The sequence below is a fragment of the Chaetura pelagica genome, unplaced genomic scaffold, assembly GCF_000747805.2.
Source record: "Chaetura pelagica isolate M959 unplaced genomic scaffold, ChaPel_1.0 scaffold142, whole genome shotgun sequence".
In the NCBI taxonomy this organism is placed as follows: domain Eukaryota; kingdom Metazoa; phylum Chordata; class Aves; order Apodiformes; family Apodidae; genus Chaetura; species Chaetura pelagica.
The window spans coordinates 8,787,416-8,808,723 of NW_009952973.1; the positions used below are offsets into that span (position 1 = coordinate 8,787,416).

General features: G+C 36.3%; 1 protein-coding gene across 1 annotated transcript in view; it reads left to right on the top strand.

Annotated features, from left to right (window-relative positions):
* The window catches only part of GALNTL6 (polypeptide N-acetylgalactosaminyltransferase-like 6), a 277,333-nt gene that overhangs the window by 29,162 nt on the left and 226,863 nt on the right, over positions 1-21,308 (top strand). The window contains exon 6 of the mRNA XM_009996002.1: positions 14,872-15,038. Coding sequence (XP_009994304.1) covers positions 14,872-15,038 — 167 coding nt within the window. The remainder of the gene's footprint in view (positions 1-14,871; positions 15,039-21,308) is intronic.

Here is a 21,308-nt window from a genome sequence, read left to right on the forward strand (position 1 = left end):
TGGAAAGAGTGCTTCCAAGAAGTTTGAGTTCTAATTTACAAGTGTACAGCGTCAAAGCTGTGTTAAATTACATTGTCAGCATAATAAATACGTTCAACAAGCATCCTCCTCTGTTAGCAGAACCTCAGAGGACAATTAACAAACACACAAGGAAGCTGACATGTTTATCCTCCCTTTGTGTTTTTGTAAGTTGTTCTTCTTGCCCACTACTGTCCACACAGTCAATGACATTTCCATGCATGTCCCAAGAAACAATGTGAGCAATGTGTTGTCAGAACTGATATATTAGGAACAAGTCAGTGCTACACCAGCCTTCCTCTGTCCCCCTTCCCTTGCACCAGTCCTTTAGTGAACTTCACCTAAGTATGTTATCATTTAGGAAAACAGAATGCTTAGGTATCTCCACCATTTCCATGTTTCAATTCAACTAAATTCCTGTGGTGTTCAGTGAAGTCTTGTATGGCTGATGTTTTGGTTGTTTCCTGAGAGAACTAACTTGCATCCTGTCTTTACAACCTTCTTTGTCTTAAGCACTTTTAACAAAAGTAGTCTATTAGTTAATGGACTTTATCTTAAAATGTAAAGATAAAAAGTGTTCTTGTGCTAAATTTGCTTCATATGCTAATTGAAGTGATGACTAATACATTGTACAGTGTTTAAAGTGACAAAGCTGGGCTCTGTACTTCTGATGTCTACACTGTGAAGCAATTCTATCTTGAACTTCCAGGACAAACAGAAGCCTGACAATACTTTCTGACATACTGTCAGAAACAAGACCATCTCTCAGCTGCTGTGCATTCTATGTGATGCAGGCCAGTCACAGACTGCACTTCATGCTCAGAACTGTGGCCTCTCTCCAGAAGCATGCGTGAAATGTGAAGTAGTTCATAACTCATAAGGTTGCTTTCAGAGCAATCCCACTGGAAAACTGTATAACTCCTTTGCCAGAAAAAGGGTGTTCTTACTGAAATAAAATTAGAGTACATAGTTCAAGTGAGGTATAGCAGGCAAGATCTAGTTTGCTCAGTGTCTGAGTATCATAAAGGGCTTTTGCTTTGTGGAGCTTCTAGCTGCCCTTCAGCTTTTAGCTATCTGTTTTTGCATGTTTGTGGTGAATACTGTTATTGTAGACTGTGAGTCTTTGATCTTGTCTTTATATAGTGTATACCATTTGCATGGGGGCTTGTCTGTATTGAAGACTAATTTCCTGAAAATGTTCTCTAGGATGCCTTTTAAAGAACAAAATAGAATGGCTTTATTACTATCAGCAGAGAAAATTAACAAAATCCTTCAAATGCAACAAAAATGAGTGGTGAATCCTGTAATTTGTATAACAATTTATTTAAATTCCGAAAACTGGAACACAGGAACTTCCACCTCAAGATGAGGAAAAGCTTCTTTACTGTGAGGGTGACAGAGCACTGGAACAGGCTGCCCAGAGAGGTTGTGGATTCTCCTTCTCTGGAGACTTTCAAGATCCGTCTGGATGTGTTTCTGTCATCTGCCCTATATTCTGTGGTGGTTCTGCTCTGGCAGGGGGAATGGACTCAATGATCTCCAGAGGTCTCTTCCAACCCCTAACATTCTATGTTTCTATGAAATTGAAAGAGCAGCTACAGTAATTTCTACATTTCTCTGAAATAACTTCACTGAAAATATTCAAAAGTCTTAGTCCAAAGAAAACTTGTCTCCCATTTCTAAGTATTTGGTTTTCTGGGAAGTGTGCAAAGATAGCAGATCACCAAAACTTGCTCTTTTCAGTCCGGATTAACTTTCTTCTTCTTGGTCTCTAGAAATTTGGCTCAGGATTTGCAAGATACATCTTCTGGGAGAGAGATGGGTGGAATGAAACACATCCGTAGATGAGTGAGCTCTGAGAAATTAATGTTGTTGTTTTTTTCTTTTAATAATATTCTTGGGGTTTTTTCACTTTTAAGTGTGATATATTTCAAGCACTTCAGCAAGATGTTTTAAGATTGGTTCTTCTTTACCTTTTAAGACACTAAAATGTGCATGCTGTAAAGTCCTTAGAGAAATTAAACAGTTAACTTCTATTTTAAGGCTGACTTAGCAGCTTCCCTGTGTCCTTAATAAGTTTCTATTGCACCCCTCTAGTGCCTCCCATGATTTTTACTGTCTTTCATAGCTACACTTGAAGAATTTTTTTTATTTTCTTTTCCCATTTCTGAGTGGTCTTTTATGTCTTATTTCTGTCCTGTTCTTATGTGAAAGTCTCACAGTGGATGCTCTCACCAAGTCAAATTAGCTAACTCTCGGCTCTTTGCCCATGGTCATCTCTGGCTCTAAGTTAAAAAGGAAAATAATAATAATAATGCTAAAAAAATCCAACAACCAACCACTTATTTTTTTTTCAATACCAAATAAAAATCTTGGCACAGGGTTGTGATATCAGTTCATTTGGTTTCAGGACTAATTTAGTGAAAATAAAGAGTTCTGATTGCCTGAAGTGGAAGGCAACATTATGAGTTTTGGATAGTATTGGGAGTTGGCAATAAAGTTATTACTTAAGAGTTAGAAATTCTGTACCAATATGAAAAATATTTCAGAATGCACAATAATGTTTTTATTTTTTCTTTTCACCTGTCCCATTTTCTGTAGTCTGGAATATAACAGAACTAAAGCTAGGAAGGATTTGGCAGTATTGGTTTCTATTGTAGATAAACAAATGTTAATTATTCTAATTATTTAATATAGCAGTTACCATTCTTCTCAACATTACTGAATGTTCTGCCATTCGTACCAGCTTTGTTAAAATGAAACTGAATCTGAGCCACATTTTGGATAGCCTTCAAAATGTGATTTTAATGAGGCTTGGGTGAATGATCACAATAATCTAGTCTGAACAGTGACTATAAATTTTGTAGTGTATCCTATTTCAGACTCCTAGGTCCTTGTAAGATAGAGGATCCAATTTTGTAGTTTTGCATTCTTGAATCAAGGAATTCAAGTTAATTCTTGATACCAATAGAGTTGTGAGAATTATCGTTTAAAATCTTTGTGTTTGATATGTTTGTATAGCTTGATTACAACAACAGCTTTCCTTTTATCAACAATTTGTAGATTACTTGTTAATAATTTGTGTAGTCACAGATCAAATGTGCAAATCCATGTTGACTTTGTCACAAGAAGTCCCATCATTTTTATGTTTCTCTGGGCACAGATAGTTTAATTTTGTAGTGAAATTCTTAATGTTCATATTGTTCATTAAGGATTCCCAATCTGATTTTTGTGATAGCCTGTATGGGCTGGAGCCAGTGTTTCCAGGCATTGATTGCTGGTCTAACTGTTGCTGTGTGAAGTGGTGGCCCTTCACTGTGATTCCCACCAGTGTTCCTTTTCAGAAGTATGAGCTATGTTCGTTTTTCTTACACATTACATTTTTCACAGGCATCAGAAGAAATGCATTTTCATATTCAAAGAAATACAGGTATTCAGCTTAAGGCTGTGAGATCTTCTGTGTCCTGAACACTAATGAGACTTTCTTTTTAATAAAAAAGCAGATTTCCCTCTACCTGTTCTGAGTAACTGAAACTCTCCAACTGCCTCTGTATCAGTAGCAGAAGCTGAGAGAATGCCTGAATGGTTCTCTCTCAAAATACTTGAATGCATTTGTTTCTGTCCCTTATATTTTTAAAAGACACAAAGGTGAATATGTAATGAGTTTTTTTGGGGGGTGGGGAGCTGTTTGGGTTTTGTTTGACTGTATTTTTTTGTCTTTGGAATAGTTGCGGAGATACTGTTACTCTTTAATTATGCTTTAGTTAACTTTGCAAAAAGACTAGAATTACAAGACTGACATGGGAAAGAGATATTATAGAAATATTATAGTTATATAGTCATGCAGTAGTTAATATCTGAATCCTCTAAAAATTTTAGATATTGTCTAGAATGTATCTGTCACAGTTTAAGCTATGTATGTTTTCCTTAAAAATGAAATTTAAAATTCCGTCTTAAATCTAGAACTCCAAAATAGATTCCAATTAATTCCCTCAGCATTCTGTGATCTTAAAGACAAATGTGGGTTGTTCTACTTCAAGACACTAAACTTAAAGAAAATTTATTTTATCTAAGTATGTTAAACTTCACAGTATTTAATAAAGCTAATGGAAATAATATGTACCTGTGTGGATTGATCATCTATTTAATTCTTGATTATATGTTGGAAGAAACTAAGAGGGTAGAAGGTTTCTGTTTAGTTCTCATTCCCTTTAAGAAATGAGAAATGTGTTCATACACGTACAGTGCTGCATTGCTTCATTCTTCTGTTTACTGGTACTGCCTTAACCTCTTTTGGCCACAAAGTAACTGGTTAAATTCAAATTGTGCTCTTAGCAGGATAAAGAAAAAGCTGGAAGTTATTACTCTGCTTTTCAAAGTGTTTTGTGTAGTTGCAGAATCATATAGTGAAGGTGAAAATTCAGGTGGTCCAAAACATTACAGGCAATTGTTCCCATTTCCAAGCCTCACCAGATTGTCCTCTGCAAATGAGGCATCTCATTCAAAGTACAGTTCCTCAAAACAGGATCAGAAATATTTTATACTCAAGGGAACTTGTGGTCTTCTGTCTCTATCACATCTGCTGTCAGTTTCTCTGCAAGATATGTAATGATAGCAACAAATAACATGGAATAACTCCCAACTGCTTTTTGGGTGCTTTGTCTCTATGGCAAAAGCAGCTAAACTGTGGCTGAAGACTGATTTCTTTCTCTGTCCTTTGGTGAGGAACAGTCTGCAGAGTTTAATAGTCCAGTGAGGAGGACCCAAACCTGGTGGGTCTGTTTCTGTTTACTCAAAACAGTTTCATTTTTTAAAAAACTGTTTATACGAGTGGAGAAAAGTAGTTGTGTGTTTAGATGTCTTGCATGTTACCTAGAATAAAGTAAAGCCTCCCACACTACTGAGAAAACAGCAAGCTGTAGTAGACATAACTGTAAAGTCTAAACTTAATAGGGACAGGAATATTGAAGGATACTTACCCTCCAGCCAGTTCTGTACATGTGGGATAGCTAAGTCTATTAGCATTTGGCAATGGCTAAAGCCAGAACTTTAACTCTCACATAACATAGTTCTAAAATTGGAAAGTACAAGTAACTTTGCTAAGATCTGTGAGAAATATGAAATGTTTTGGGAATCCTTACCTTTGTAGTGTGGGTGAAAATGATGATGTTAGATGCTCCTAATTTAATAGTTTTATTAAAAGCCTCAGCCTTTTTTTTATATAGTCTTGCTTCCTTTCCAACTTTTTTTTGCTTTGTACAGTTAGGCATGTATATAATGAGAATTTGCATACGACGGTATGTCTAAGCAAATTAAATGTCAGCTCTGATATTAACAAAACATGGTTAGTGACAGTCATACATCCCAACTGGCAATAAAACTAAGCTGTTATACCTTGTGTAATAAGGACAGCAAATGTGCAGGGAGGTTGGAATGACAAAGCAACTTCTTTCTATTTTGCCTGGTTTGATTATGAATAACCTTCTCAAGCTCTCACTTTCCAACAGCTGCACTGGCCACAACATGTGGTAGCAGGCATGAGAATGTGCTGATCATCACCTGTGGTCCATGAGGCCTGATGGCAACACTTTCCCAGCTTTTGCTCCTATGTCACTGGCTGTGATTTTGGTCTTAAAAGACACTGGTCATAGCTAGTAATATATTGCCTGTTATTTTACCTCATATGTTGTATAAGGGAGGTGATGTTGAGAAAGATGTGAGTCTCATCACAAATTTCTGTGAAAATGATGTGGAGGAGAGTTGTAAGTAGATCACAGAAGGAATATCTTAAAATACCTAAGCAAACTGAACATAGGGCCCTGGACCAAGGGCCCTGATGGGTTGTACCATGAATGCTGAAGGCCCTGATACTATTTTGGGGCCACTCCCAACTATCTTTGAATGATTGAGACCTGGGAAAGTTGCCTGAAAACAGGCACAAAACTGGAAGGCGTGTGCTGATGTGCCAGAGGATTCCTAGAAGTATACAGGACAGCTTTGGAACTGTTCTGGTTTGGTAGTGGGGGGGGAAGGGCCCCAGGAGTGACTCTGGTAAGGAGGAGCTGCGCCTGCTCCAAAACCTCCAAGGAGCAATTGGAGGGGCGATGGGTACGCCTCTGTGATTAACATATGAAAGAACTAGCATAAGATCTGAGCAGAGCAAGCACCTAAAGAAAATAAGAACAGTGCTTGGGGAGGCAGAGAACTGCATGTGGTTAGTGAGGAAGAAGGTGCCCAAGCAGCAGTTTCCCTGCAACCCATGGCAAGATGGCAGCTGTGCCCTGCACTCTTAGAGGAACGTGGTGAAACATTCCCTCAAGGCGCCAGGCGGGGTGAGCTTGACCACTGGACTTGGATTTTGTGGCCAGTGGATTTGCTGCCAGTGGACTCTGATTACGTAAAAGACTCTGGCACCAGGGGAGTTTGTTCCCGAAGCAGCCCATGACTCTGTGGGAAGCCCAGGCTGGAGCAGCTCCGGCCCTCGCGGGATGAACTCAGGAAGGAGAGGTTCGTGGATGACTCTCTCCCGTGGGAGGGACCCTGTGGGAAAGCAGTGTAGGACAGTAAGGAATCCTTCTTCCTGAGGAGGAAGGAGCAGCAAGAACCACGAGCCTGTGAACTGACTCTAAACCCCATCCCCTGACCCCCTGTGCTGCTGGGGGGAAGGAGGGAGAGAAACTGGGAACAGAGGGATTCGGGCCTGGGAAGAAGGGAGGCATGGGGGTAACGTGTGTAAGCCCTGCTCTGTGTGCTGTCTGTATCCTGTGTGTGTTTGCTTAGTATTAAATTACTATTTTTTCCCCAGTTGGGGTTTGTTTTGCCTGGACCTTAACTGATGAAAAACCCTCCTTTGTCTCGACTCCTGAGCTTCGTCCTCGTTCCTCATCGCAGTGTGTATGTGCATGGTGAAAGGATAATTAAAATTTCTGAGACAAGTTAAAGGGTCATTGAAAGATTTTGTTGCTTAAATAGCATGCTTAAAACACACTTTGAGATTACAAAAACCTGTGATTATAATCCTGTTTCTTTTCTTTAAGCCAGGAAAATTAACCTAGATTCAAAATAGAGGGTTTTAATTGAGCATGTAAAGATATCTGACTTTTGAGAGACAATTAGATAAGTGTGTTTGGTGTGAATAAATTAAATTAGAGTACATTGATATTTCTGTAATCTTCTCTTTCAAAAAAAGTATTTTGGGGGCTGTGTATGGGCATATATTATAAATTGGGCTACTTGCTGATATTTTGGAATTTGTAGGTAATAAAGTGCAACATTTAAGCTGAAATGTAATGATAGGACTAAGGTGTCTTCTGATGTAAGCTTTGAGGGATTTTGAGATGGTATAAAATAATTGCTTTTTTTTTTTTCTTAAGCCTAGATTTGATACATACGGATGAGTAGAGAAGTTTCTTAAAGCACGTTAAATAGTGATTTTTATTCATTTATAGTTTTCCCGTGAGTTTTTACACCTCACTATCTGGTAAAGCAAAGCTTTGCGAACATAAATGTGCATTGTGTCATAAGACTTGTCTGCCTCTTACGATCAGAGAAACCTTTTGGTTGAGGGAGGAAGTGAGGCAATTAAGGCAAATTTCGCTTACTGATGTCTTTGAAGATATAGATGTAGTGCTGCTGGAGAGATTCATGACGGATTAAAATTATGCAATTTGACATAAAGTAACAGGCATGTAATTTAGCTCTATCAGTTCTAATTAATTCCGTACTAAGGGAAACCTACATAAAGAGCACAGGGCTTTGTCTGTTTAGTTTCTAAGACATTGTTTGTTAGTGCATTTAATAGCAATAATGCAAGCTATTTCTACTGTACAGGTTTTTTTCTTTTGTTTAGGTTTTTTGTTTGTTTTCATGAAAATAGCAATATTGTTTTGGGGAGGGTTTATTTGTTCTGGAAAGGAAAAATGTTACGACACTTACTGAGGCCCATACCCAATAACGCCTGTGCTTGCTTCCCAGCACAGTAAGTCACTGAGAAAATAAAGATTACTTTCCGTTCCATCAGCTCACACCCAAGCTAATTTTACAGCCTTGTCAAATGGCAACAGAAATTACTAGTTATCACTACTTTATCAGGCTCAGTTGACAAGACTAGATTAGAACAGACTGAAGCTTGTTGCTGTAAATTGAGTATTTGACACGTTAAGACTATTACTATGTAAATCTTCACTGGGAAGTGTTTTCTCCTGGTAGCTTTGTGGAGGGGTTGTCAGTAACTGGGAGACCAGTGAGTGTTGTAGTTCCTTTATTAAAGGGAAAGAAAAGGTCAAATTTGAAAAAGTGATTTGGCTAGGAGAGCGTGAGCTAACAAAGCCAGTGGGAAAAAAAGGTTGAAAATCTTTCTGGCTTACTCTAACTTTCTCTGGTACTTCCTTTAACAGGAGAAAATTGAAGGTGGGCTAACTTTTATGATCCAGTAACTGCTGTAGTAGGCTCTACTTTACTTCCTAAATGCAGCAAAGAGATGTCTGCAAGATATTTAACTTCTATGCTAGTATCTATCAGAAAGGGCAGTTTACAAGGTTGTTGATGTGTCTAGAAGGCACAGAGTCTGGTAACTGGCCAAGGTATTGCTATTGGCATCCCTTAATGTGCATAAAATATTGTTGTTACATCCACAGGGTGAAGCAAATTGCTGCTTTTATGAATTGGCTTTTGCTGTAAAGTGGCTGAAATGGTGCCAGCCCTGCTCTTCTTTCTCATGATTTTAGAAACCCATTTTCTTTCATTTTATCTTCTACAGAGGTAGTAGATTTCTGCAAGTTTCTGTTAACAGAGGAGTTGTAAAATTTTGCAGTTCTGCATAATTTCTTAAGCTAGTGTGATGTTTTAGGGCTTTTTTCTGACTTATATACTCATCAGGGAATTAAACAGAACTATCCCTATACCTTGAAGTAAAAGGATGCTATTCTTTATTTCTGCTGGGTAGAGCAGGCTAACCTACAAAATGAAATTGCAATAGTCTTAGGACTCTCAGTAGTGAATAACAAAGAAGTGTAATTGTAACTCCTTTTCACTTGCTCTCTTTTTATGAGTGGTTCTCCTTTGAAGTTGTACTTTATTAGTTCCTACTGCAAATAGCTTCCAGCTGTTTCTGTGACAATTTTTTTTTTTCTTCCTCAGGCAGTCTAGTATTTCAAGAATAGAGGAGCCTCTTACTATTCTTTTAACCTTCTAAAAATCTCCCTGCAACTTTCAGAAACTTGGTTTTGGATTCTTCTTTCAACCAGCAAAATAATTCTTTATGTCAAATGAATAACTAAATCAGTATTAAGTATTTTAAAGCAAGTTAAAGAATGTGACAGTGTATTTGTTTTTATGATTAAACCTTGAACTTCTGGAGCCAAATGCGCAGCTACAATAACAAACTGTATGAAGAGCATGCCAAATACAAAGCTAGTAGAAGGTTCCACTATCCTATCCATATGTAGGCTATTTCTATCACAATATTTGTATATCATTTTCAGACTCAACAGATAAATTATTCTGATATGTAAGAGTTTATTAAGTAATAAGTTTGCAGAAAATTATTAGTATTTATGCTAACAAATTGTTAATTGTCTTAACCTTAACTACTGAACCTGTTATTCAGCATTGTTACGCAAATAAGTGCTGGTGTGCTGTGATATTTAATTGCAAGAAATGATACATTGTTAGGATAGCATCTATAGCACTTTATTAAGGTCAATCTGTAGTATTCTCTTAAGATTAAGCAGAAAATACTTAAACTGAGTAGGAGCGCTTTCATATTTCTAGTCATCAGCTGATGACTCTTGCCATGAGTCCTAGGTATCTGGGGTAGATACAATACATCATGTAGACATTACCCACTTCAAACTTACTGATTCAGGCATTTCAAAATACTGAAATCAATGATCTTGTTTTTCAAGGCCACTGTGGTCTCCCTAGAGATTTTCCTAGGTTGAACAAGTCCAACTTTCTCAGCCTTTCTTCACAGGAGTGGTGCCCCAGCCCTCTGGTCATCTTTGTGGCCCTCCTCTGGACTTGCTTAACAGCTCCATGAGGAGGCTACGTAAGTCATGTAGCTGAGAAAGAGGCTGTGTGAGGTTTCCTAGCTCTAGCAATTTAACTTCTAGGGAGCTGTATCTCAAATACAACTTGATGTGTTTCTGAGCAAAGTGAATGAATGCCACCTCAAACATGAAAAATTCTACTGAGCTGTTTGGTTACCTGAGTAAACAGAAGTGTGGAGGTAAGGATGAAAGTGAGGAAAAATATAAGGAAAACTGTAAGATTACTGAAATAATTGGCTCTCGGCATCCTTCAATATTTATCCTTTTATCGGTGTGGGCATGATGTTAAGTATACCTACATAGCCAGGACTGATTACTGAGAACAGTTTCATGGAAATTATTGTGATGAAAGCTGAAGTGAAAAATCAGTTTGATGCATTCATTTCAGGTAGACCAGTTTAGTTTTCTGCCCTCAATCCCATAGGCAAAATGGTCAAATTTAATGGGAAGATTTTTCTTCTGAGACTTTGTGTAAGTTTATAATAACATAGATGTCATTCAAATAAGCCATTTTACAACATACACGGAAGAGAATTACCTGAATGAAATCACTAGTCTTATCTTCATTTACCATACAAATAAATCTTTACTACAAAATGTTCATTATTTATTTTAAAAGTTAATCTAGATTAAAATACAACTAGGGTAACAACTGCTCATGATGGAAACAAATTAAAAATATCAGATAATACCTTACTATTGAAAATTATTTTTAAACCCCTGGTAGCTTTGCTCTTTTTTCATATTTTCTGGGTTTGTTTTTTTTTTTAATTCCTTAATTAGAATGTGATGTGATACTAACACTCTACACTGTAATCAGTCGCACTATGATTTGATAATAAAAAAAGACAGCACAAACTAATGATGACTGATATCAACTGTATTTTCTATGTTGAGTTAGATCTTGGAGCAAATCTTTCCTTGACTGAAACTGGCTGAACTACCTATCTCTGTTTTAATCTACCAACCTTTTTTCAATATTGATTATATTTTTAAAATTTTTTTTGAAGATTGCACTTTTAAGAAATACTAATGCATGTTGAATTACAATTTCTCATTGCTTTGGAGAATCAACAATCTTGCTTTTAAAACATTAATTCCACAGGGTAGTTAAGCTATTAACCAAATTAACTGTAGACAGTAGATGTACAGAAATCAGAGTATTTATTTTGCCTAGGAATGCTTAAAACACTGGTATGTTATTATTTTGGTGAGAGCAAAAAGTATATGATCTTGAAAGGATGACTTCATGGTGGCTGAAAAATGAAATATTGAGATGTACGTTAGAACCTCTGTACTAGAATAAATGATAAAGCAAGGTTACTTTGAAGCTGCGATCAAACTTAATGTCAGCATGTCTCCAAATATAATACAGAATTTTTCATAATGAACTAGTGTTGAAAGAACACTTCTAAAAACCTTTGATGCTGATGCAACGTTGTTGCAGTTAATAGTAAAAAATCCTTCTAGTTCCTGATGCTTCTCTATTTTTAACATAATTCTCATTGTTGAAACACGAGTTGACATGCGTAGCTTATCTAATGTTTCAAGATTTATGTCAGTTTCTGTTGTATATAAAAACTGTTATATTTTCTGCTTAATACATTAATCATATCTATGTAGACTGGTTTATTCTATGTCGTAGACACCATTTATAAATTTAAATATAGTTTATGGCTGTGGACTTAACTCTCACCTAGTGACATAACAATTTTTTTGTTTTAGGCCAAAACACCTGATAATTATATCAAAGACTAACAATGCTCACAGGAAGCAATGTAGCCTCCAAGTAGTCTTCCTGCAGCCAGAGTATTTGGCACCACATCTAAAATGCAGGATATAAAGAACCCCAATGATGGACTTGAAATGAATGCTGTATGCATATATGACTGTTCTCTCGGTAAATCCAGTATCTCAGCAGAGATGTCTTAACTGCATCTTTATTGCAATTCACTGGCTTTTACTGAGCATTATGGCAGCCCATCACAGCACAGTCAGCTATACTCTGCTACAGATAATGCCAAACAGAACTTCAAATAAAAGGGACTTCTGTGTTATGCCTTCTAAAACATAGTGATCTTCTGTTACAGTTAGTGTCATGTCAGAGCAAGGGGCTAAAAATGAGCCAAATTTAACTTGCTGAAGAAAAGCAAGTAGGCCAGTGCTGCATGTAGGCAGCTGCTGCAGCCTCGCTTCCCCTGCTGCCCCTGCCGCTGCTGCCACAACTTGCCTCAGCCCCCAGGTCCGGGAGGACATGCATAACATCACCATTCAAACCTTTCATCTCTAACATGTTCTCCCCCCAGTGTGTCACTTTCTCCTTACACACACACCTCGTTGACCCCTATACAGGAAAGGCTTCAGGTTCTCACTCTACTCCAAACTGTAATAGTCTTCTTTTTTCTTTCTCTTTACTGACCGGGTACATATATATATCCAGTTTTACACACACACACTTTGAAAAGTTTTACAGTAAAATGGTATTTTAAACACAATCTGTGTCTGTGCTTCCGAGAAGAGTTTATCAATCGGTTCTATATCTGGTGGAAGCAAGCCGGGACGGACCCACTGAAATAATTAAGAAGGCTATCCTGAATATATAATTGGGTGTCACAAAATCCTAATAAACAGGGTGATTGTGTCCTGAGATAAGGCAGCTTTGACCCAAAACCGGGTTTGGACTGCGATACCATCTATGAGAATATCCAAATCCAGTGACCTTCCCCATCTCTATATGCTTAAGGTTACAATAGCAACGATGCAATCCCACAAATTTTAGTACAACCTATTTTCAAAAGGTATGCTGAGGTACATGGGGGGTGACATTTTTAAGAAGAAACAGCATTCTGGTATATTTAGGTGTTTTGAGTATTTTTTTCCCCTTACCCTTTAGAAGTTGTAATCTGACATGTGCAGTTCTTTTGCTTGTTTTTGCTTGTTGGCTGTAGTTTTATGGCACTGGAGAGCTGACTAGGTTAAAAATCATACTTACTGGGACTAAAAAAATGCTGAAGGAAAAATCTTGCTTTCAGGAATAGCATAGGAATTATATGCATGTAGAGGAGTTGCATTTGTTGTAGTCCAAGAAACATCTATGTCAGCAAACAACTGGTAACAATAGGTGGTGGTTTTAGTAGGTGGTTTTCTTAATTTGTTAGTTGAAACAGCTATGTGTGAATAATTGGCCTCCTTCATTGAACTACTTCCTACACATCAGAAAAATATTTTTTACTTAATTCTATTGCTGGAGTGGATATTTTTCCCCTCTCAAAATGCTAGATTATATATTTAGTCTTTTCTGTCACTGGGTAATAAGTACTTGTTCCTTCTCCAAAACTTCACATTCTTGCAAAGCAACTGCCCTTTTTCCAATGTGCATACATGTTAAATCAGCAAGTTCCTTATTAAAATGTTTCAAAAAGTATTCTTTTTGCAGATATGTGATTGAATTAATTGTCACCACATTTTATGAAGAAATGTCTGAATTAGAAGTTTAAATCATCTTTTTTTATGAAAGCATAGAAAACCTTGATTGTTTATTCATGACTACAGAACCGTTAATATTTTGCAAGTACAGCTCTAACAGCTATGAGTTTTTATTATTTCTTTGAAACACTTCAGCCTGGTAGCTTTACAATAAATTGGTAAATATTGATTTCTAAATGACATTTATAAAGTGGAAGTGCAAACTAAGCTGCAAATATATGTAAATCAACATTATAACCTACAGCAGTATTTGAACTGCATAGTTGTTATTTCTGAAAAGCAGCAAGGGTGTCTGTGTGGTTTTTATACCTACAAGTGCCAGGTCTAAGCTTTTTTCCTTTTTGTTTTATTTCCAAAGCTGGCATGTTTCTGCTTTTAGGTATACCTTTATAAGGGTGTGACTCTCTGTTGGAGAGTGAGAAATTTATTCAGTTACTTTGTCCCCAAAGCTGAAAATGCCATGCCTTGTTAACAACAGAGGAATGTGTCCCTTTACCCACTTTTTCAATAAAACATGAAATATGAGATCCCATCAGTTTCAGTAACATTAACATAATTAATGAAATTTTCTCAACTATTAGGAGAAACTGAATTGCAAAGCCATTTTTTTTTAAAGAATGAGGTTTTGCTCAAATATGTAAACAAATCAACTGAAAATAGAAAGATTAAGCATTGAATGTGCAGCTAAGATGGTGAAGATGCAGTGCTTTCTTTTAAAAAATGAAAGGTTATTTGTGTTTTGTAGCTTTTGATAATGTGGTGTTCTACTTCTGTATTTAGTAGCAGCAATCATTTTGGATATCTAGATAAGAAGCTGGAGTTGTACTTGAGGATTTTATTTTGCATACTGTGAGCACATGTCAGCTGGGATGATACTGAATTGTTTTCTGGAGTTTGTGTCTTGGTACAGTAAGGTGCTTTTAGGAATTTTGTCTGCTATGGTCCAAAAAAAGGATAATTTCAGATTTTATTTTCCTTCATATTATATTTCAGAATTCTTCTGGTAAGAGGCTTTGGGTTTTAGAAATAATGTTGTAGATGATATGTTCTCTATAATTTTGCAGAAAGAAGTTTCCAGTGAAGGAAAATAATTTAATTCCAGCTCATGTATTTAAATGTTGTTGTTCATATTTATTATACGGTGTAAGCAATATAAATATTTTAAATGAGCTAGTTATTGTCACATGGAAGTACTGCTTGATTACGCTGTTGAAATTTCTGCCAGGAACCATGACCATTGAATAGCCCAAATGGACAGCAGTGTTTGCCAACTCAGACTTTTCAGTATCCTTACACAATTATTTTCTTCTCTCTTCAGCTGTAAGCACAAGGTGTACTTGGAAAAGCTACCAAATACTAGCATAATTATTCCATTTCATAACGAAGGCTGGACTTCACTCTTGCGAACAATACACAGTATTATCAACCGCACTCCAGACAGCCTGATAGCAGAAATAATTCTTGTGGATGACTTCAGTGACAGAGGTAAGGCCCAACTGTTTATTTTTTTTATCTTGAAATTTATAATGCAGTATGGACTATGTGGAAACTAAAGAAAAGTAAGGAGATAGTACCTGCTGGACAGCTTGCTTTGAAGTACTGCTTGGTTGTTACCTGCTATAAAGGTGCAGAAGCAGCTTGTTTTTTACTTTGCATTAATACTGAAATTCACATCAAAGGGAAGAGTCTGTAAGCTGTTCATTTGCCTTCATTAACATAGTGTTTTGAAAATATTATTTGTGAAATACTGCACATTTTGGTGTTTCAACTTCTTTTCCTTAGACTTTTACTCAGAAAATGTGTTAACTTTGAGCATTTTGGACACAACTCATTAGATTTTTAATCCTGGAATTTTATCACATTAGATAGCTCCAAATACTGGTAAAAAGTAGCCATACAGAAAAATGACATGTTTAAATGCAATGTGAAAAACTACTTTAGAATACTTAATCAAAGTTTACATCATCTATGTGTAGTAAAATTAAGAGAATTGCAACCATTTAATGACCTTTGACATCATTACTTCTCAAATGCAACAGTAAATGAAAGCTCTAAGTTTCTTTAATGAAATGTACCTTCTCATAGATAAAATTCATCCGTGTCATTTATATGGGACTGGGAAATAGTTCTTCTTTCAAATTTCAGTACCTCTTTTAGGACTTGAAGTATGAAGAGTGTTGACTTTTCTTGAGAGCATTTTTGGTTATTTCTGTTGAAACATCAGTTGCTAGTGTATGGGTGAGCCTTGTTCTAAGTAGATTAATAGACAGTGAAGGAGAGAATTGTGCTCTTCGCTAGTGTTTCAGATAAAACCTTTGTCTCAGCTAAGAAATTTACAGAAGCAGACTTCTGACCTGCTATTTTGACAAGCTCCAGGGTGAATGATTGGAATATTAGTAGAGTGCTGCAGTGGAATCATTTTTGTAAGATTTTTAACTTGATATTTCAGGGGTTAGATGCTGCACACATCTATCATCCCTCTCATATCTGCTGGTTTAGTTGCACTATGTCTTTTGATGAACTGCCTCTCTATCTGTAATGTGATTTAAGTGAAATTGTAAAGTGAGTACAGTTCTGGCTATTCTATGTTGATAAAATCTAGACCATGGGTGAAAGTTTCCAAAACAAGAAGTGTAAAGTAGCACAACAGTTTTTTCTGCAGGCTAATAATTTCCAAGTAGTAAACAACTTAGAGGAAGTCTGTAAGTTGGCTTTATGAGGTGTCTGACAAGTAAAAATGCTACTTGTGAGAGAGAGCAGCTCCTGAGGTTATGCTTGCTCAATGTTGTGATACTGTAGCATTTTTTAACAAAGATCATACTGACTATTGTTGATATACTTCTAAATGTCTTAATGTTTTAGAAAGCTAATCTACTTCCCAGTAATTAGAAGAAGAATTAGTGCCAGTAAATGGGATGTTGTAACTTCTGTTGCTCTTTCTTGCCTGCCCTAGCTTAGGTTCTGCTGTTGGCTCAAAGTAACTTGGGAGTAAATATTGTCTGTAATATTGATTACTTCTTAATTCCTGTAACGCTATTAAAATTCCTGAATCATCTTCATTCCCAGTTGCATAATCCTATCTAACTTTTCAATGGAACAGTTTTCAGCTGGAAGAAGTGGTTCACATAGCATGAAAATGCTTAACATAAGTGTCTGAAAATCTGAAATAAACCTATTAAAAATACTTGTATGGAGCTGTATAGAACTGTTGTACCATTAGAAAGATTTACTTACCTGTTTTTTGGTATTACTAAAATAAAGATTAGAAATGTGTTTTTGAACGGTGGCAAATGTTGAACCTGAGCATATTTGGTACTGTATGCTGAGTAGAGCAAACACACAAGAAAATTGTGCTGACATCTCTACTCTGAATTCAGTAACATGGAATTTCAAGGTAGGTGAATCATTTTGGTGCATCTGAAGTGGGTTTAATTCTTGTATTTGTGATCCTCTAAACTATATGAGGTTATATAATGTTTTCTCACGTCCTTCGTTCTTTTTTCATTAAGTGGCCACACATAATATGGTTGAGTTATTTTATGTTGAAAAAATCGTGACTGATATCTACCCCCCCCTCCCAGTTAATAAAATAATCTTTTTTAAAGTGATTATATACATACTTAGTTACCCTTTAGTTACCCTTTACCCTTTAGTTCCTTTTTCCTAGACTGATGAAAGCAGTAAAGCAGTGTGAGAGGCACTGAAGACAGATTAAGTAAAAAATTAACTGTGTGTTCAGTTGTCAAAACTGATAGAATTGTTGTGAGCCAAGTTTACTGCAGTGTTGAAGTGGTATAGTGATTGGTGATAAATCTGTAACCTTTTTTTCCCATTTTATAGTTTCTTCATGAAGCTTCAAATGTCAAAAAAATGCTGTAAAATGGTTCTTACTTTCTTTTGTGAGATCAGTTATATACTATTTAAGTGATACTATGTGTGCTCTACTTGTTCCACAAGTGTGTATTACGGAGCTTTCTACTAGGAACCTAAACATCTTTTGTAGATACTTGAGAATGGGATCTTTCAATAAAACTGTTATTTTAAAAGTATTTATTAAATGGCAAATGCTTTTCTCTAGGGTGTTCTATTAATCAAACTATTATTTTTTTCCAAAAGTCTAAGAACTTGTTACAAAAAGCCAGTTCCTGTTAGAGACAGAGTAGATGGCAAAAAGTAGGAACTTGACAGAGGTGTGAAAGAGGGATAAAAATGCTGGAGCTTTTAGTTTTCTTAATTCATGCAAATGTAAATACTGAAATGCACATAAAGTGTTCCAGGTACCAGCAGTTGGCTGGTTTATCTGCAAAATTGCTTGTGTGCCTTCATTTTAATCATATTCACTTCTTCAGCAGTTGTGATCAAAACAATAAACTTTAAATAGTTCATGTGTAATATTAATGATAAATTATGACATTTAGATGTTATAAAAGTGAAAAGACAGCAGCACCTTTTTAAATATCAACATGATGCAGAGTAGAGACTTGGTATTAAGAAGGGGGAGGTAAGCAGATGTTACGAAATTTGAAAGTGCAGGTTTTGGTCATGAACAAATTCAATATTAAAAAACTGCATCAATATAAAATATTTGTGGCAGTCAGAAGGTAATTATATGTTTTTTAGAGCGTTTATATATTTAAAATTATGAAGGAATGTGTGACAGAATTGATTGAATTAGTGGAATTGTTTCCATCTCGTGGTTCAACAAAAGGAACATTTATTTATATAATTTACAGTTACGTAATCTTAAATGGCGAAATGGTGGTGTACTGGCAAGATGAAAGGGAACTGAATCTAGAGTTCCTAGAAGCTGTTCTATGCTAGCTTAACTGTCTTTCTGGCATTGTGTTGTATTGCATAAAATATCTATCATATGCGAGCTGTTACGGTGCAATTTTCTGCTGCCTATGCAAGATGTTCCCAGCTTGGAAGCTTATGTGATAAGGAAAACTTCAGGAATCATCTGCTATTCATGGTAGGATACACCATAACAAGTGTTGAGAGCTAAAAAAGCCTTGACTTAGAACTTAACTGAACTAATTCAGTTGAAAAATTAAGGCTACTTCTCTTTTAGCTTTACAGTTGAAAACAATTTCATAGTGCTGCAGTATGTGCACATCACTGTTTACACCATCACACTAAGTCAAACTGACTTTAATATGAAGCAGTCCTCTGGAGAACAGTATTCATTTGGTACAGACTGGAGAGATCTGCTTCATTTTGGAACAGCCGAGAAAGAAAATGAAACTAAGGGATGAACCTTGAATTTGAAGCACGGTTACTCCAATAGAAGTCATGAGGAATTTCATTATCTTTTTCATCACTGAATTTTGTGTTTCACATTGGCAAGAACTTTGAGAGACAGCCTGTGTTATTCCTATTCCAACACTAAAATCTGAGTGTGGTGTTAAAACTTTCTGAAGCTAACTGCTGGCTATTGTTAATAAAAATAAATGTCAGGTAATAGGAAAAAAAAAAAAAAGTTAATGAAAATCTTTGGATGAGGCTTGGATCTTTGGATAAACAGTCATACAATAACAGTAGGTTAAGGAATAGGAATGGTGAGTGTCTGTGTGGACTTAAATTATTCATTACCTACCCTTCTCTCCCCACTGGCGTTGCACCCTTTCCTAGGTTTACTCAAAATACAGCTCTGCCAGAGAAGTTTGTAGTGAAAAGCATTCTTATATCAGTATGGATAAGAAGTCCTCCCCAGCTTCCCTGTAGGCCCCCTCCAGGTACTGGAGGCACTTTTGTCTTGCCGCAGAAGAGCACTCCCTGTTTATCGTTCTTTTCTCCTTGAAGTATCTGTCGTTGTAGTGTATCATTGACCGAAAGGAGGCTGCTGAGCACAGAAGGGATTACTGTGTCTTTTAGTGTCCTCGTTTTTGCTTCTTAACCTGGGAAGGATTAATGAGCTGTTAAGGTCATCAAGTAGCCTTTTTACCATCAATTACGGTATGATTCTTGCAGTAGACACAATGTCTAGGCAAGAGGACTTGCATGTGAATTGTTACCATCCGAAACTTATTCTAAATGTTGATGCTGACAGCCTATGTATCTGAAAGATGTAAGCTTGAGAGAGCTAACATTGCTAGCTTGAAAACTCTTGTCAAGTTAAGTGTGCTATCATTAACCATGATGTTGGCAGGTATTTGCAGTATTAGATGTAACTCACAGACTTGATGTGTAAGAAGGTGTGAACCCACATACCTATTAGGTTCATAGCTGTATCGTTATACCTGAAACACATAGCCTTACCAGCTGGGAAACCTACAGCTGCAGTCAAGTTATCATACAAGGGTAAATATATATGTTTTCTACTCTGTAAATAATTTCTGGTGGCATCCCTCCTGCTTAATTTACTAAAGATCTAACTAAACACAGGATTTACATTTTTATATTTGGAGTATCAAGCTATAAAATGCCTCTTTCATTTCCCCTATAATGGACTCACAGGTGTGATTTGAATTTTATTAAACATGGACTTGTTTCTGCTCAAAATAAAGTACTGTTAGTGTAACAAGTACCTTTTCAAAGATACCTGAGCATGATTTGAATAAGTAATACCAAGTTTACTGTTCTTCACTACCCATTCTCAATTTTATTTCTTTAATGTTATGATTTCTGTTCTGGAGTTATTCTGAAATTACGGAGTACAGGATTTTGCCTTAAGCTCACTGTTGAACCTTGCAAATAGCAATTTTGTTACAGTGAAGGCATTCTGATTTGGTAGGATGGCTTTACCAATGGGAGGAGATTGAAGAGAGTTCAGCTCAGAAGGAATAATAGTCATCTTGAAGGCATCTGCAGCCCATCTCAAAAAGCTTTTTATTTGCTAGCATGAAAGAATATTGTCGTGTTATGAGAAAGGGAGAAATGTGAAAAACTTCCAATAATTGAAACTGTATACTTCACCTAGATGGAATTGATTGAGAATGTGGCTGCTGTGGGAGAAAGTTAGGAGTACTGCCACATCCCAGCTTTATGTATTGGGCAGTCTTTCTTGGCTTGCCCGCCCTATGAAATGCTTGTGCTTGCTGGGTGAGCATTGTGCTGATGTCTGTAGGTTGTTGCATCCCTTTCTGATGTGAACATGCAAAGAATTTTTAAGACAGAAACAAGGTGGTAGCAATGGGCAGCATGTACTTAGCAAGATTGTCCTCTGTTGGTCAGTTGTCCTCCGAGTTGTTGGTCAGTTGTCCTCCAAGTTGTTGGTCAACTGTAAAAATATTTATGATGTACTCATATGGAGTATAATTAATGAGACAGCTGAAGTAGATTCTGAAATACATCACTACATGCATTCTTAACTAATCTTGAAGTATTAGGAATATATTTATTCATGTAGTAAATTAAATGCATTTAAGCTTTGTGTTCTTTTTCTGTATTTTCTACTGTGCATCATTTATATACATTTCTTTAAGGTTAAATTGCATTATGGCTGAAATTAAATTATTTTAAAATTCTTCATGTGGAATACTCAAATTTGATCTCATAAATAGGATGTCATAGGATCACAGAAAACTTCTTAAGTGGAGTAGACATTGGTTTCTACATTGGCTTTTCTAACATCGACTGTTTACTTTCCACTCGAAAGCATTATTATATTGCAGTGATACATTAAACAACTTGGCAGGAGACTTGAATAATTAGCTGACAGTTACCTTCTTCAGCTATTGTAATTAATGAACTATGGAAAAGATGCTCATTAGTAGCTCAAAAAATGGAAAAGATGTAGGTCTTACATATTTCCCT